This window comes from Cygnus olor, chromosome 7 (assembly GCF_009769625.2).
Source record: "Cygnus olor isolate bCygOlo1 chromosome 7, bCygOlo1.pri.v2, whole genome shotgun sequence".
Lineage (NCBI taxonomy): Eukaryota > Metazoa > Chordata > Aves > Anseriformes > Anatidae > Cygnus > Cygnus olor.
In genome coordinates, this window is record NC_049175.1 from 4,163,455 (window position 1) to 4,181,370 (window position 17,916).

The 17,916-nt window shown below is 41.5% G+C and overlaps 1 protein-coding gene across 19 annotated transcripts in view; it reads left to right on the forward strand.

The window, feature by feature from the left end:
- Positions 1-17,916, forward strand: part of ZMIZ1 (zinc finger MIZ-type containing 1) — a 347,687-nt gene that overhangs the window by 187,904 nt on the left and 141,867 nt on the right. For all 19 annotated transcript variants that reach the window (XR_005821723.1, XR_005821724.1, XM_040564327.1 and 16 more), the window contains one exon: positions 16,759-16,872. Coding sequence is in view for 17 of the 19 variants with exons in the window: in XM_040564327.1 (XP_040420261.1) it covers positions 16,759-16,872 (114 nt within the window). In the remaining 2 variants the exon portion in view is untranslated. The remainder of the gene's footprint in view (positions 1-16,758; positions 16,873-17,916) is intronic.

Here is a 17,916-nt window from a genome sequence, read left to right on the forward strand (position 1 = left end):
GTTTGTTTGCAAGTCTAGCCATACAGATGCTGTGGCAGGATATGAAAAAAAGAACAGAGTTCATACTGAAAACAGCTGATTTTCTCTCCATGTTTCCTTTATATGAAAAGATTTTGGAATAAAGTGAACAAAGCTAGTTCATAGGTCAGGGAGCAGAAATAGGAATCCATCCCCGCAGAACTGCTGGTCATAATCCAGCCTTGGCCTGGGTGTGTAGTGGCTATTTTTTTCCCCTATATCTCTGTCTCTCTCTCCCTCTCTCTCTCTCATTGCTCTGTGGTGAAAGTTAATGCATCTCATGGTTCTTCAGAGGCCTGAGGGAAATGAATTTGGGGATTTCATCCCAGTTCCTTATCAACTGTCTGGTTCAGAAAAAGCATGCCCTTGGCTGGCACAAATTGGTGCCCTTTTTGGCCATCCTACCCCAGAGGATGAAGAATGAAGTGACTTGCAGAACAATTTAACCTTCCAGCTGTAAGAACAAGCCTTCAGATCAAGTGGAGACAAATGGAAGATGTTGCTGAGTTCCGTCTTCTAGAGCTGACAGTTTCTGTACATAGAGAATTTGTATTATTTTAATAAGATAAAAGAATATCAAATTACGTTTCTTACAGTATTAAAGAGAGATTTTTGGCTATGTAATGGATGCTCTGTCAGTTAAACAACTAACTTCATTTATACATAGTGCTGGTTTACCCAGACATCGAGGACATCCCTCTTTGAAGAGGAAGGCAAGGTTTTCCACCATTCATGGAACATTCTCAGTTTTGTTTGATTCTGTCTGGAAGTTCAGAGGCTTCTGGTGGAGAGCGCGCTCACAGTTGCACTGTTCTGCTAACAGCAGAGGGGAGGTATCCTGCCTGGCTGTGGCTGCAGCTTCAGGCCCTCTTTTCCTACAGAGGCCTGAATCTGTGAGTATCAGTGCTTTTATTTTCAACTCATGACAAAGTGTAGTTAAGGAATCCGGTGGCTGACCACCAAAAATATATGGCAGAAGCTTTTTTGTGTGAGTTGCAATACTTGAGGTTTTGTCTGAGAGGAATGACTGTTGTTTGCTTTTTTTTTTCCTTGAAAAATTTGGCATAAAGCTTCCTCCTTTTTTTTTTTTTTTTCTTTAATATAGTTCCAAAATCTTGTACTGTTATCTTTGCTGTAGTGGAGGAAGGGACAGATAACGACTCTGACTAGCTTTTTGGAGGAGACTCTTCTGTCATATGGTCATAAGTTTCCAGCTTGGAGACATTTTACCTTGTTCTCTGAGACAGGTCATTAGCTGGTAAAATTCATGTAGCGCCACAGCAAGGCATTGGCAGTTCACCCATAGAGAACTGGACCACACACTGTTAAACGCACAGTCCTTGGTTTGGGGAGTGAAGCAGTACCTTGCATGGCCCTAACAATATACCCTCACCAATTTTTTGGGATTAGCAGCAGGGTCAGACAAAAATCTGCCTGCATTTTCTTCCCCAGTCTCCAGTCTTCCACTCTTTATTCCCTTCCCAACCTGTGAACAAAACGCAGTACTGTTCTCCTGAAAAGATGTGTTCTTCCAGGTGGGTTAACACAGTGGCAGTGTGGAAGATGCACTGCAGCAGGGGCAGAAAGCCACCCTTCCTCGGCGCCCTGCATCCACCCATTTGACACCCTTGTTGGCAGCGCACAGCTCATGGAGTCGGACCCCACACGGCTTGTGGCCCTGTGTGCCCCTCACCCAGCCCTGAGGAACCTGTCATGCACATGGCTATATCCCAGTGCTGGTGAACCAGATCAGGTTGCAGCATAGGGGCAGCGCCAGCTGCTTTCTTCCAGCTCTCTGGCTCGGGAGACGCCCACAATGTCCTTGCTGACTTCTCTTTCAGGATCAAGATTGTGTTTTACCTTTATCTTTTTTTAGCGTTTTCCAGCTACAAAACCAAACCTTGTATATGATCGGCTAGTTAGGAAATGAAGCGTGTGTGTGTTAAGAACTGTTTCAGAGAGATGAAAGGGCAAACTGAAGAGGTGGCTGTGTATTTACGCTTAAAAAAAAAAAACAACACAGACTTCTGTGGAAGGCTGGAACAGCTTGTGTGGTCTCTTTGTAGCTGATTCCCTCGCTATTTGTAAGTGTATGTGCTTTAAAATCAAACACGTTTTTTTCAGTGTTCAGGGGAAAAAGCCAAAGTAACAGTCTTCCCGTAACACATGCAATTAGTTTGTCCTGACACAGAGGACTCTTCAGGGTACGCTGAAGGAAGCTGCATCTTCAGGGTGCAGGCTGTTTCTCCTGGATTTTTGTCAATGCAAACCTAAATACAAAAGGATTTTGTGCTCAGCAAGGGTCAGAGGGCCCGGGAGCAGGTCTGCTGGGCCACGATGACAGCCGGCTCGCACACCCGGCCCCAGGGCCCTGTGGCAGCACCCAGCGCTGCGATGGCGGGGCCCTCCCAGAGCCAGGGCCCAAGCACAGCCTTCTGAGGGGGCTGGCCGGCTCCCGCCTCATAGCAAGCCCCAGGGAGCTGACCCGTTTTCTTAACCTGTTCCTCACAACTGAACTGTGATGAGGCTTTATTCACACACCATCCGTTGTTTTCCTTTTGTGATATGAGCAAGTACCAGCAAAATCTGTAGGTTGCAGGCTGCCCCCTCTCCACTCTCCCTGATGGGTCCAGCTTTCAAAGCTTCAAGCTGTTTTAAATCTAGGGACTTTTAGATTTGTTGTCTCTGTTTGCTGGCAGTCAGTTTATAAGGCTCCTACACCTCTCCTGTGAAATTCTTGACAAGAATTCCTATAAAAAAAATTCCTAAAATCTTCCTATTACTTACGTTAGTAAGAAGCGACCCCTTTCAGAATAGGTTTGTGATACCTTCCTGCTGTGCTAAGGGCAGTTGTCAGGGCAGGTACTAGAGCTGTGCTAAAATTGTGGTAACAGGTTAAAGGGAAGTATGTGCAAGTGTGTCAGAAGTATTTGGTTGTGGTGTGAGCAGAGAAGGCTGATTCTGTCATGTGTGACACATTACATCAGGGCACGCTGAGCAGTGTATCCTCAAACGACGCTGGATCATTTGGTGAACCCAGCTTAACTGGAGGCACACATCACATTGCTGATTTCCAGGAGGAGATTAGCATTTCTCCCCTCTTTTTCTCAGGAAGGCTTGTTGAATAGCTGCAGTTGCAATGCTTTATAATGCCTACCCATCCTTTCAGAGAGAGATGCTAAAAGTTGTAATTGCCATGTGTTTGCGTTGATCTTTTCTTTCTCAGATTGGAAACAGACAGTCCCGTTGCTTTCATTATTCAGCAACTTGGTTTTTGGTTGCTCACGTGCAATTCAGAGGAAAATAGAATTCCCTGTATATTTACATAACTGTTAGCATTTAAGCCCTGAGATGTTTGAACTAATCCTTCTGCTTTTCAAAATTATTGTTGCAGACTCATGTAAATGCTCAGCAGTCCTAAACATGTCATTTCAATATATTGTGGACGGGTTAGTATAGACAGATATGAAATTACAGCTGAAAAAGTTTTAATAAAGCTTTGTGAAATTTTCATTCTTCATGAATTTTGAGAATTGGCAGTCTTCCTATGAAGGGTGTATATATTTAGAATACATTTTTTTTGGTTGTAACCCATACAAGTGTCACAATTTTTTAGTAGCTATATGTGAGATAACATATAGCAGGGAACCTGATGGTGAAAAAGACCTTTCTTGTCAATTAAGAACATGATATTCAAGGGATCTAAAGTGTTGCAGGTTATTGGCTGAATGGTCCATAGATACCATCTTGATAAATATATACTTTTTTTTTCTTTTTTTTCTCACTGAGACCCATAGCTGCAATTCTTTGTCCGTTTTCTTGCTCAGTCTGTTGGAATACTCCTCTGATACAGTTAAGTATGTTTAGGAAAAACTGACAGCAGACCAGCTTTCCTGGCTCCTCCAGTCCACTTGCAGACCTGTCAATCAGCATTCCTGCCATGTTAGATCCTGCATCCCGGTAGGCGACTGTTCTGGCTCAGGCGGTGGAGCCACAAGGGAAAGAGCAAAGAGACAAAGTGCTGGAAGCACTTCTGGTGTGTGTGTGTGGGGGGGAAGCACTATCTTGACGCTTGCAGCATTTGTGTAGCTTGCTTATCTGATGAGATGGCTGAGTTCATGAGATTTCAGTGGCTTGAATGTAACCCATCATCTTCTGAGGCAGGCTGGTGAAGTTAGGGTGGGCACAGTTCTCCCCTTCCCAGTCCTGTTTTGTTTTATTGCAGCACCTGGCCTCGAGGGCTGAGGCATTAGTATTGTCAACTGTTTTCAAATGAAAATGCACACACATTAAATTTACATTTAAAACTTTTAGTAGCCATAGTATTTAGATTAATTTTAGTTTTTTCCTGTGCAACTAGCTAATCAGGCGTAATGCTTAAAACTGCCTACTGGTAAATAAGGGAGAACATTGGAAAATTCTAGAAATCTGTATGTTAGGTCCATGTTGTTGCCTCGGTGTCAGATGAGCATAGGAAGTTGATCTCATCAGCAGCTGGGTTGAACTCTGCAGTGAATACACAACCTAGCTGGCAACCCATCTCTAGCATCTGTCATAGCATTTCTGGCTCTTCTTCCTACGTGTGTGCTTGCTGCTTGACTTCCTTTACTTATGTGAGCTGGTGCAACGGCAAATCCGTACCAGGCATGGCTTGTGCAGCATTTGCGCTTAGGGGCTATTGTACCCGTTTGCAAAAGCAGAAAGTGACTTAAAAAATTGTTTTAAGAGAGGATGGTACTGTTAATACCAAGAGCCTTCAGCTGTGCAGACTTCTACCATCATCTGCTGAAGAAAAACTCTCCGATGGTGTTGTTAGCTCCTTATTGCTTCTATGCAGCATGGAGGAGGAGCCGCTACCAGTGTGCATTGGGAGGTCGCAAAGCACATGCTTCAGGCAGCTTTGTAAGCACATGCAGGTGGAAAAGACATAGAGGAAGAGGGGACAGGCTGGCATTTTGAAAACTAGAGAGCTGGTGCTGCAGAAAAAGCCAGCAAAGCGGAAACTGTGCAGGTACACTGTTTTTCGTCTGCCTCATGTTACCTGATTTGTTACTGCGCTTTGGATGGGGCCTGTTGAGTACCAGTGCAGCGTGTCCTGCTTGTTAGTGAAAATTCAGACAGTTTTGTCCTTTTTGTAGTACAGATCAACACAAATGCACAAACTACTAATGTTCATAAATTTGCCCGTGTGGGCTTAGCTGTTCTTTTTGCTGTTGTCCACATTGTATTCCGTCAACAATACAATGCGTAAAGTACACAGCAGCTGCTGTGACTCTTCCATGAAGGGTTTGCCAGATCTCTTTGCTGGTAGATCTGCTTCTGATGATGTGGCAGTAATAGGCTTGGAATTCTTATCTTCTCATTATTTCTACTGGGCTTTGCAAAAATTCCCATACTGCTCTAGAACTCTTATCTAGTAAAGACGTATGTAAGTTTCCAAGGCTGTTTCAAGATGATCCATCCTGAGAAAAAGAATATGCTCATCAACCCTGTCATTCTACACTATTAGGAGAATGAGAGAGGCCTTCAGAATACCTTGGAAGTATGCAATTTCCATATTGTTCTTTGCTATGCAGATCAGGGGAAGGGAAATGTTGAGGCAAGCACAAGCAGTTATATATCACATGGTGGCAGAATGAAATGTTTCATCCTTAACTGACCTGGACTCACTGACACAGATTTTTTCATCTTATACTTAATTTGTGCTGTTGATCTCTAACTGCTGAATAGGATGATGCAAGAGGTACGTACCCTTCCCACAAACGCATCATAGTACAGAAGTGGTTGAAAAATCAATGGATTCTTTGAAGAACATGGAAGAGGGATCACTGCTTTGGGAGTTTCCGGGAGAGGTTTCCTTCCTGGTAGTTAGAGAACTGACAGAACGGTGAAAGGTGATGGTGCTACTGACAGTTTCACTCCTGAAAGCAAATAATTTTTTTTTAGATAGAATTTCTTCTTTAGCTGTGTGATGTTCCAAGAAGGTGCATTTTTTTCCAGCTCAAAGCGTTTTTGTTGGGTAGAGGCTGCTACTACAGAGTTACTAAGGAAATTGCTCCTAGGTCTTGCCCTCTATGATGCTCCTTTAAAACAGACATGTGATTGGTGATCACATGTGAGTAATCAGTTTAAGTCTAGTAGGTTATGGCTTGATACAGATTTTGAAAGTTTGGGTTTCTCTTTTGTTCTTTTCTGACATAAACGTAACAGAATATAACATTTCCCTAAATGCAAATTGTACCACTGCTGTAGGCAATGGAGCTCCCATAATCAGTGATAGTTGGATATTTCTCCTTCATGGTGGCCAGTAGATATCCACCAACAAATACGAAATTAAGTTTTTCATATGCCCCACCCTTCATTCAAAGGGCCTTTCCAAAAAGTAACCCGAATTCTTCATGAGGAGAAGTTAAATGAAACAGATTTGTTTAAATCAATATTGCAAATTTTGCTTTGTCGAAGGACCCCCAAAACAATCCTGTTAGTACTTTTCCTTTTGACTCTGAACTGTCTCAGTAATGTCTAGCTGTCTGGTAGGACCCCTGAGAGTAGCTGCGGTGAATTAAACATCTTCCACAGTGGCATCAGTTCATGCAGTGGTCATTTTAAACAGTCACCTTGATATTTTTTTCTCTATATAGATTAAGAGATTAAAATAATAAAGATTAAGTCTGTTAATTAAAAGTGCTATAAAAAGCACAATCAGTGAGTAAGTAAATTACATGAGTCAAAAAAATTAATTGGAAAACGAAATATGTCAAACTGAGGACTATTGCTTAGTTTTCAAAATGTGTGTTTACTCTCCTGAAATTTAGAAAGTGAAGAAATTTATTTAAGAATTCATTTTAAAAAATTGGTTCAGTACATAAGTCAGGGGAATTCAAGTCTGTCCTTTTTTTTTTCCACCTTTTGCCATTATCTCATTTTGTACTTGCTTGCCATATTCCTTTCTAAAGGCTGTACCTTTGACAATAGTCTTCTAGTCAAGGGTTGTTGTAATGTCTCATTAATGGTATTTAAAACATCTTGATACGAATGAACTGCAGGAAAAAAACACCAAACCCAACTTTTCAAAATGCTGTGGTATGTGCCTCAAACTCTTAACTTATTCATAGCACAGAATTTCTTAGGTAGTCCTCATTTTGCCTGCAGCCTTCACTTTTTCTTCTACTAAAAGACATCATGAAGCTAGAGTTTTTGTAAAGAAGGCAACTAACCAACTCTGGAACAAATAAGCCTATTTTCACCAATAATACCCATTAACAATTTCAGTAAATATTTAGACTGCTATTTTACTAGTGCAATAGTATTCTAAGGGAAAGTACATGCTTTGAGAAAATTAACTTCTTGAAATGTTAGGATATTTAGGGCTCAAACTGCTTGCTGAAAAGCATGAGGGTATTAGAGAAGAAAGCTTCTGTATCACTATGCTGTCTATCGAAATGTTGAAGGAAGCTGAAGAAGCCACAGCGTCTTTGCTGTAGTTGCATACAGAGGGTGCATGCTACACTAGCACCATAGGACGGGGAGATACTAATGGAAGATGACTTGTTTCAGTTGCCAAGAAGAGTGAGTGAACTGGTTAGGAAAGCCGATTTCATAATTCAGTTGAGCTGTGATTGCAAATTTAAAGATAGATTGAAGCCTTATGTTGCTGAGCATGGTCTAAGAGAAAGAACAAACAGTTGTTCCTTTGTTTCTTGACTTTGTTTTCCCACAGAAAGTCACTCTTTTCCTTAATCACTCACAAAGACAATATAGCTCAGAGCCCTCTGATTATTTTGAGCCTTTCACAAGCCGTGCTGTTCTGAGGGGCTCTCAGCTGACAGGACTGCAGTCCAGGTTGTATGAAGGGTACAAAGATGACTGGGCACTGCTGTTCTGTCTATTGATAGGTGAACAAAAAGACATCTGGCCATTCGTGTGCCCCGTTTCCATCAGTCAGATCTGGATCGCAGGCTTTTAAACCCCTAAGTCACGATTTCCTCAGAGGCTGAGTAGGGTGTGGTGGAACAGCACTAGGTGGGATTATGACAGAAGAGGTTAAATTGGTTGCGTGTTCCCTTATATAATGCAAAGTTGTAAGTGTACTGCAGTTATGTGGGTATGAAAGATACAGAGCAGGAAGACTGCAAAGTAATTCTGATCAGGAGAGCCCTGGAGTAATTCTTAGTTTAGCTCTTCTGCGTGGGGTGCTTGAGGATCAGGGTGTTGAGTCCATCTCTAACGCTTTGTAAAACAAACAGGCACATCAACGTTGTGGTGTCTTCTCTTTCCTCCTGCGGTACATGCACGTGTGTGCAATCCTCCTTACAGGTCTCATGGTATAGGAGACCAAGGCTATTCACTCACCAAGCATTTACCTTTTCTGAAACCACTACTCCTTTAAACTCACGCTTTATATTGGCATGTGTAAACGAAGCATCTATGGAAATCTGCACTAATGCAGGTTGTATTCCATTACTGCTTACGCAGTAAGTGACTGAACACCTTGCCTTTTTGCAGTTCAGTGAATCTCGTATTTTCTATTTGTTCCTTTCCTCGTTTGTTTAGCATGTGATCTCCTGTCTTCAGCATTGATTCCCAGCCTCATTTCACCCCGTATTTTCATGTACTTAAACCCTCCGGTAAAGAGGAGCTGGGCTTTGCTCAGTATTTACTGTTTTTGTTTCTCCTGAAAGAGAAGCTGCAGTGGACAAGTGGGGCAGAGGTGATTCCCCTTTCACTCTGGCTTTACAGGAAGCCATGACTAACATGGTTTTAATCTCTCTCTCAGTGTATCTAGTGCCTCTCAAAATGTGAGCTTAATAAAATATTTATAAAGCCTACAATGGAATGAACCATGTAAGTGCAAGATAATTCTATTCATTAGGGATCTCTCAATCTCACAAATACTAAATTTGGGGGTGGGGGAAATTATCTGGATACAAAATGCACAGCTTGAGCCTTTTAATTTTTTGATAAATAAAACAGTCTTTGATATTGAAGGGTACTGTAGAGAATTGAACTTACGTATAACCATATCCAGATAAACAAAAATCACTCTCCCAAAAGAAAGTAAATAGCTCAATACTCCCCTCTATCCTCGTGAAAAAGAAAAGACCATTTGTTTTGAATCTTCACTGCAGACAAGTTTTTAATATACTGAGTATAGCTGCTCACGTAGATGGCCTTTCTATAATCACATTACACGACTAGGAAAAAATAGAGAAGCCACCTATTTTGGGTGATGACATTTTCTACTTTTAAAGCACATCCTCGGTTAATGTCCCATGTTTCTGTGACACCCCTTGAGCTCTGTTGCAGCCAGCGGAGGGCATGAGCGGGAGAGAAAATGCCTCGTGGATGGGGATCTGAAGGAGATGCCTTTGCGTGGGAGAGGGGCTCACGGCTGGGCTCACTCAGGGAGCCTGCTGAGGTTGTACAGTAATAATGGCACAATTAATGCATTACAGCAAGTGACTGTTGCTGATTTGCAGATCCTCTACTGATTGCTTGTGGTGCTGATGATCTATTGAGTTTAGGTTTGCTGGGAGCATATTTGCGTGCTGAGTAATGCACGAAGAAACGCCTTGTCTCCCCATGGTTACTCTCTATCAAGGGACCAGGAATCCTGTTTACATTCTTTAGATATGTGGTGGGTTTTTCTTTCAAGGCTGAACTCCCTTTCCCCAACATGCAGAACCACATTAATTCTGCTCCTGTGTTGCTCCAGCTGAAGGGCACGTAATCCTTCTTTTCTCTGCTCCTTCTCTGCCCCTTTCTTTCCAACAGCCCTCTCCCCCCTCCCATTCAGTGCAGCAATACGTTTGCATTATGTCTGATTGCAAGCATGTCCAGCTGAATATTAAGCTAGACAAAAAATAGTCTGAACTACCTGGTCGAATCTGCTAAAGTGCCTGGACACCAAATTATGTTTCTCAGTGAGCAGAGCCGTGACATGCCAGAGGTACAGCAGTCGTGTGGGCATATAAGCGAAGCGGGTCAGCTCCTTCCTCAGCCAGGGTCAATTGATTTACCTCCAAAGGAACTACGTTTTCTGAATTAATAGTTTTGAGCATCCTAATTTTATATATAAAGTTTGATAATTTTCCTATGTTGTGCTTTACTTTTAAATCTCTAGATTTTACAATCCTGTGAGAATTTAAACTTGGATTATTGTGGAGAAAAGTTTGAAAATGTGCCAACAGTTAAAAATTGCAAATAGATCCCGTGAACTTCAGAGTAGTGTGCGTGCATTTCAGTTACTATGAGCTCTCTGCAAAACTTGGAGCACACTGGAGAACTGGCTTATGATTTGGAAAGATGGATTTGATACTGGGTTTTATATGACCAAAGTTCTAGATGTGTTGCACTGTAAAAGACAAATTTTGCAGAATTCATAGATGAACCTGTTGTGCAAACTAGGAACAACTCGGCTGAAGTCTGAGGAATGATTCCAGAGGATATATGTACAGTATCAGAACACTAAAAATCATCATTTTCTTTTGGCACCTCTCTTCATATGCATTGTGCTTTGTGGAGAAAAAGGAATATTAATAATAGTATTAATAAAAAATCTCTGGATTAAAAGAATTAGAAGTTTTTGAAGCCTTACTATTAGTTAGAAGTGTTTTGAAAACGGTGGAGGGGCTTGTGAGGCAGGAGGAATGTATGTATATATGCTGTGAGCTTAACTTTGTCTTCCTTTTACATTGATGGTATAGCTCCACCTTTGGGAGAAGTGTCATGATGCATTTAATCCGAAGTGTGGACTCCATGTTTAATCCAGTGTGGGCTGCTGGGAGCAGGGAAGTCCTGCTCCCTCCCCAGCCCCACCTGATGTTTGCCACCACCACTGAGTCAGGTCTGATGGCCTTGTGGGCACACAGGGAGCCTCGCTCAAAGTGACGACTGAAAATCAGTACTTGGAAGGGTAGTTTATGGGAAGAACAGCAAGCTCAGTCTGATGCACTGATAGGGGTGTCAGTACACAGTTCAGGGGAAGAAGGTCTCGGGAGCAGCCTACCATGAGACTGAGCATATTGAGGAGATGCATCCTTAGTTCCAGGTCAGCCTCAGTCCAATACCAGCATGAAGACATGGTGTATTGTACTCCGTGCCTGCTCCCGTGCGGTTTGCTGCTGGCCCGTGCACTCTGCGCCTTCCCTCATGCCGCGCAGTGTGTGTGCAGGAGGGCGCAGGGCTGTGGTAGGAGCACGCCTGGGCTGGTGTCGCTTGTGGTACGGTGGCCACAGCTTTCTGTCCTGCCAGAGGGCAGCTGCCCCCGAGATTTAATTCCCCTGATTTGAGAACTCTGAGTTTTGCCAGAAGTCTGGCATTAGCGCATGCCTCGTAACAACGGGTTAATTTCAGAGGGAAGGAAGGGCTCCCAACCAGCGAGCTGGGCTTTTTTCTGCACAGTCAAATCTCCGTCTGCTGCTGGTGTACTCTATTGCTAGCGTAAAATTCCCAGACTCGTTGATTAGTGAAGCTAGACAGTAGACAGGGTCCAAGTGGCTAACCATGTGAGAAATGCAGTGACTGTAGGCTACTGTTAATTAACCTAGAATCTAGCAACATGGCAACGTGTCTGTGTGATAAGTTATATTATCTTCAGCAGCTCAATTAAATCAGGGAGTGAGACACAGAGCAGACGTAACTCGGCAAAATAAACAGACAACTTGAGTCAGCCTTCATAATTTGGTGCGACATCACGTAAATAAATGCAATAACTTGTTTAGCATAGTTAAGCAGTTTGCTGCTCAAAAACTTATTTGCGTGACATCTCATTTTGAATAGGTTAAGTTGTGGCAAATTAGGGCTGTGGCTTCAGTCTGATTTATTCCAAAGAAAAGAGGGGAAAAAAATCCTTCACCAGAAATACACAGTTTGTAAATTGAAATTCTACATTTGTTTTCTACAGTAACAACTTGGAACATATGGATTCCATGTTTAAATGATTCACTTTCCATACCATTGCTGTCATGTTAGCATTTCCTGATGTATGCATGAAATAGCTTTAACCCTCTGTAATTGTTCTTAATTTTGACTGCTGCTCTTCCATTACCTCCTAGACTCTTCTCTCTAAGATACGCTAGTGTACATCTGGGTTGCAGTCTTCTATATTTAGAGGAGATAAGGCTGTTGTCCTTGCCATATTTCAATGTGGATAATTGGTTTCTGTCTCTAAAATTACATTGAGTCTTTGGTTGCAGGAAGTGGGTTGCACCCACTGTGGTGTGGGTGTGCAGACAGACAGATAATACTCGATCGTGCTTTAGTATCCTTAAAAAAAAAGAGAGAGATCTTTATTGCATAAGCCTATTTCACACATGTATGGTATGAAGCATATAGTTCTGTCTCTGTTGCTGAGTTTTATTGCTTATCAGGAGTTTGTAATCGCCTTTTAATTGGAAGAGAGTAGCAATTTCAAGAAGTGGCTGTGTTTTCTAACATTTGTACTAAAAATTGCTGTGTATCAGCTGTTCCATGTAACTCCCCGTGTGAATGTGTTTTTTCCCCTGGGTGAGCACATAGCAGCAAACCATGGAACAGGCACACAGGCAGTTGCTGTGAGAGCTAATAAATGTGGTCCTAATGTACCTGCATCAGCTGCCCGTATGCCCATGCTAATTTACAAAGGCGGTCTGTTCTTTACGTAAATAAAATGTTTCAGCTAGAGGTGGTCACGAGCAGCAGGTAGACTTTTCTGTCTTCCCTGGAATCCAGTCCAGTCCTTGGAAGGGAGTTTTGCTGGTACAGTTCTCTCTTGTGGGATGCAGTACAGTGGCGAGCAGGCTTCTTTGCTGTTTTCTCCATCCCCCTACACCAGCCTGTTAATTCAAGTGCTACGAAGAACACAAGGTTCCTTCCAATACCAAAAATAAATGACTCGGAAGACTGTCTCTTCAAAGCACCACCTGGTGATCCCTACAATGACACACTCACATGCGTCAAGTATTTCTGTGATTTCTGTTCCGTTCGGGCTAAGAAAATATTAATCTTTCAGAGTCATAACTGGTTACACTGAAAATTCTGTTAGGTTTTGTAATAACAGAAATCATTATGTTTCACTAATAGCTTTCTAAAAAGCGGATGATACTGCAACCAATCTGGTAAATAACTGATTCATTCAGTTCATTGGCTTTGTTCATCCCTACTTCAGATTTTGTTCACACAAATTTTCTCTACTTGTTGATAACTGTTGCTTGCAAGCGAGGTAATAGTACATGACCCTTCATTATTACATTCACTCCTAGTAGCTTTGAAGACATACCAAGGTGTGTCATAGCAAGCTCTGGTTCATTGTCACTTTTTTCAAGTCATCTATTAATGAGGTGAATTCTTTCCTTGTTTACATGAAGCACAGTTTCAGACTAGACTTTCCAGGCTCACGCCTTCCTTCTGTCAAGATGCTGCCAATAATTTCAGTTGAAGAGGATGGAGCCATGCATGGGAAATGCTTCACAGAGAGCTGATGGATGGGTCTGGCAGAAGCTTTGTTTTGTACTTCTGTTCTTGGATCGAGAGCTAAGAAAATCTCTTTAATTTCTTGTTCGGTGAATATAGCAGATGTAATAATATCCTTCTTAAGCAGCCTTTTTGTTGTGAGGGCGTGAATGACATTAGTGCTTTTTGCCCCGGGTGCAGCGTTTAAGCTGTCAATAAATAAAAAATAAAAAATCATGGTAGACATTTGGAATGTTTTCTTAAGTAACTCAGGGAAGAAATCGCACCTGCTTTTGTGCTTTGATTCAGGCTGGGTTTTCTCTTTGTTTTCCGCACTTACCCTCGAAAAGTAACCTTGTCCTCTGTAATCTGGGAAAGAAAAATCTGATGAAAAAATTAATTTAAAATATAAAGAAAATCAGAGAACTGCGAGGAATATGCCACAGAAGGAACTATGTGTAACTGATAGAAGTGTCCCTGCAGGGTCAGCTTTTCTAGCATCACAGGCACTACTTGAATACTCTCCACAGAGTTTGAAACCACTGGTATTCTGCCTACCTCTTCTGGTTTGTTTGGGGCTCTTTAGCCTCTAATGGAATTAATAGAATTGCTTATCTTGCCCAACTAGTTTCTAAACTAATTTCAGTTGTGCAGAAGCATTTAAGACGACGGGATTTCAGCATCCCCTCTGTATTTAGCAGGTGGGTTAGGGTAGCGTTCTGTCCCAGTGCAGTGAAATCCCTTGATGGAGAGTTACAGAAAAAACAGCACAATCGAGTCATTGAGGTCACCCCTGCTTTGACACAGGCAAGTAAAACGAGCCCTTCCTTCCAGAGGGAAGTGCAAAATCAGTATATTTTGGACCTTTTGCTCTATGAAAGAGATACTGCTTTTCAGTGGTGTCATGCTAAGTAGAAATCAGCATTATGTGATGCTAAGCTGAAATTAAGGCTTATGTGTGAGGTTCCTCTCTGCTTTTCATTTGTTAGCCTAAACCTGTGAAATATTATTTTGCATTCAGGTATGTCGTCTGTTTCTTAATGGGGACCTTTCATTGGAAGTGTTAATGGAAGATTTCGTGTGTAGCTGGCAAACAGTAACAACAGTGAAAGTAAATAATATCTAGCTCACGTTTAGCACTTTTCATCACTTCACAAAGAAGGAAGGATTTTCAAAGACAATTTCAAGTACAGAGTTGGGTAGCTTTCAGTGAATTTTTCCATGGGTTGTTTCTGTGTGGAAGGGGTAGTTGTTTTTTTCTGTGGTAGTTTTTTGTTGTTGTTGTTACTGATTTTTCCCCATGTACTGAGATAGCTCGGTTAATACTGCGATCTGTGTCCTACCCGTGCAGCATGTGTTCAGTGCAATGCTTTTTGTTCACCAGCTTACATGCATTTGTTGCCTTCTGGAAACAGTATGTTTGATTGCAGCAGAGCTTACATGCAATATTGTAGAGGGTTTTGAAGCAGCTTCTGTTTCCCCTGCAGATGGAGTACTGAAGGCGCAGTGTACACTGAGGGATTTGGTGTCAGGCAATCACTTCTCTGGGGGTCTAAATGAAACCTTCAAAAAGCATCCTTTTCTCTTTTACCTACAAGATTCCTAAGTCAAACTGCTGGCCCTGTCCATTGTGCAAAAAGCCTTAAAGTATGGTTTCTTAAATTTATTTATTTGGATTCTTTTCTTTCATCTGTATGCAGAATAGTTTGATTCCTCCACCAATGAGACAGGGAGCTGGCAGAGACGCGTTACTCAGATGTGCACCCTAGGTGAAGCTGTCCAGTGAGATGGGAGTGTGAGCTTTAGTCCATGTTTGTAGAGCAGAGGAAAAAATGACATTGCACAATGCTTGTCTGCTTTTTCAAATCCTGCTAGTGTTTTAAGAATCCGTGCCACGCCTGTCAGTCATCTCTTGTTAAAAAACAAGGCCTCTGACCAAGAACCTTCGTAGAACAAGAATTCCAGCAACATGATACAAAAGTTTACAAACTCCTTAAAATCTAGCATAGGAGCATTTTTTTTCCCTTCGTTTATGGTAGAGTTACTATATGCAGCTTCTCAGGTACCAGGGGAAGAGGGGGGAAAAAAAAAATGGGTTGTGAACATCATTGTTGATTCAGATGCTTAGAAGTGAGCAGTATGTGACTGATTCAGAGCTAAGGATGTATTTTAAAAATGATACCTTTGGGTTTTGTGTCTTCCAGGTAAAATGATCATCGTTTTCATGTTTTTCTCAGTTATCTCAAGAATTGTAAACCCACTTTTAAAAAAGATACAGTTCCTAAATACACTATTTTCTTCTTGTTTCTGGAGTTTTCATTGAAACACTTAGCATCACCAGAATTGCAGAATTTAGTAGCAGTACTATTCATATAAATTGAATTCCTTCTTTCCTACACCCTCCCTCTGCACCTGCTAAAATGTTGGAACACTTTGATAGTATAGCACAGTGAAGGATGATACTGTCAGTTATGGTATGAGGTAAGTTTGCTAAATGTTTCAAAAAAATACGGGTACAGCTTGTTCAGTACAAAACCAGAAATGAGTGTAACAGTTAAAATTGCATTTCCCATGCAAATTTTAAAATTAAAAAAAAACTTTTTTTTTCTCTTGAAATTGTGCCAGCTTCTTCAGAAGTAGAATTCCACTCTGAGATTTCTACATGCTTTCTAGTGCTTTCACATTTTCAATTGTGGCAGCATCCCAGCCATACTTCGGTCAAGAACGATTCCTGTTTTTGTCATCCCAGAGTTGGTCCTCCCAATTGCTTATTACAATACATCATGATATACAGAAACCAAAATCCCTAGAAGGGATCAGTATAGTGTGTGCGCTTTGCTCTGTCACTGGTATTTTCTGAGACTGTCATGTTTGCCTTCTGGCTGGCAGGCAAAGACGAAACACGAGTATTGGAAGGCATGGCTGCGAGACCAAGGCAAGAACTTTGAATGCAAAACTGGAATTTCCCTGAATTTGGACTTGGACAGTTTTGGTGTCCAAGCAGAATCCATTACAGTTTGCAGATGTGAGAGGTAATGCTCCGGAGGAAGAAATTCAGAGGAGCTCTGGTATTCCAGCTTACCTTGTGCCTAACTAACGAGTTCATATCAGAAAATTAGGAAACCTGCATCAGTATTGATGAGAATTAATTAAAGTAGGATTTTCTGTGTTCTCTATACAATTTTTTGGTTTTGTTTCCAAAACGTATGCTGTTCCTAGTTTCCAAACTTTGCATTAATGTGATGTGGGAAACTGAATGTCAGCACTTATGTATATTATTTACTGTGTTGCTCCATCTTCCCTTGTCAGCACTTACAGAACCCTGCAAACTTCCATAATGCAGCTACGGAGCTCCTGGACTGGTGTGGTGACCCCAGAGCCTTCCAGAGACCATTTGAGCAGAGCCTGATGGGTTGTTTGACGGTATGTCCGTTCCCCCTGTGGTAGCGGTTCTTATCCTCTGGTTTATACCGTACGTTGTGGCTGAGGGAACTTGATTTTCAGTGTCTGCATTTTGTGGTTTTCACCCTTTTATCTCAAACACATGAAGGCAGACCCTACTGACTGTTTATTTGATTCTTTTACTGCACAGGAAGCAAAATTAAGTAGCAAGAAGTTAAATCATTAAAAAAAAGGGGGGGTGGGAATAAATTACAGAATACCTAGCACAAGCTAGGTTACCTAACATGCACATACACTATTCATTTTCATGGTTTGAGATTGCCAACCAAGTTATCTTCTTATGGATTTAGCAGATTTCTCAGGCTTTTATTTTCCATGGCTTGATTTTTGGTGGGTTTGGAGGGCTACATGTCTTCTATCTTAAGCATGCTAAACCTCCAGCTGAACAGTGTTTCTGCCTGTTGGGTTTGGTTTGTTGCATATCTTGACTGCAGGTCTAATCCTGACATAGTAATTTTAACAGTTTTGTTGACTTTGTTGCTTTTCCTTCCATTCATTCCTTATTAAGACTTCTGTAGCTCCTAAAGCAACTTTATTATAATGTACAGAAAACGTATTTTGTACACGACTTTTTTTTTTGTAATGTTCTGTTTCCTATGCATTCAGCTGTGGGTTCCAGTCCAAAATTATTATGTAGAGTCAAGACTTTAGAGGAATTAAATTCTGTCTGGACTAGGAGAGTTCAAAAGCTTCACTGCAATTTGCAGAACAAGATGATACACATAAATATTATGAAGGAGTCAGAAATTTTAAAATCATTAATGGAGAGACCATCTTTGTTCTTGTTGGAAGGGTGTGAAAGCTCATGGATTATTCTCACGCAGTCTGTAAGTGATGTATATAAAACAGACAACGAGACTGAGGTTTAGTTGCAGAAATCCAAATGTTAAGGAATGGCTCCATCTTAGTGTGCTCAAGTGTATAGCACCCCTCAGATTTCTATGCCAAAAAGTTTGAATAAATCCAATGATACAAGAAGGCGTATATCGTACTTCCAAACAGAAA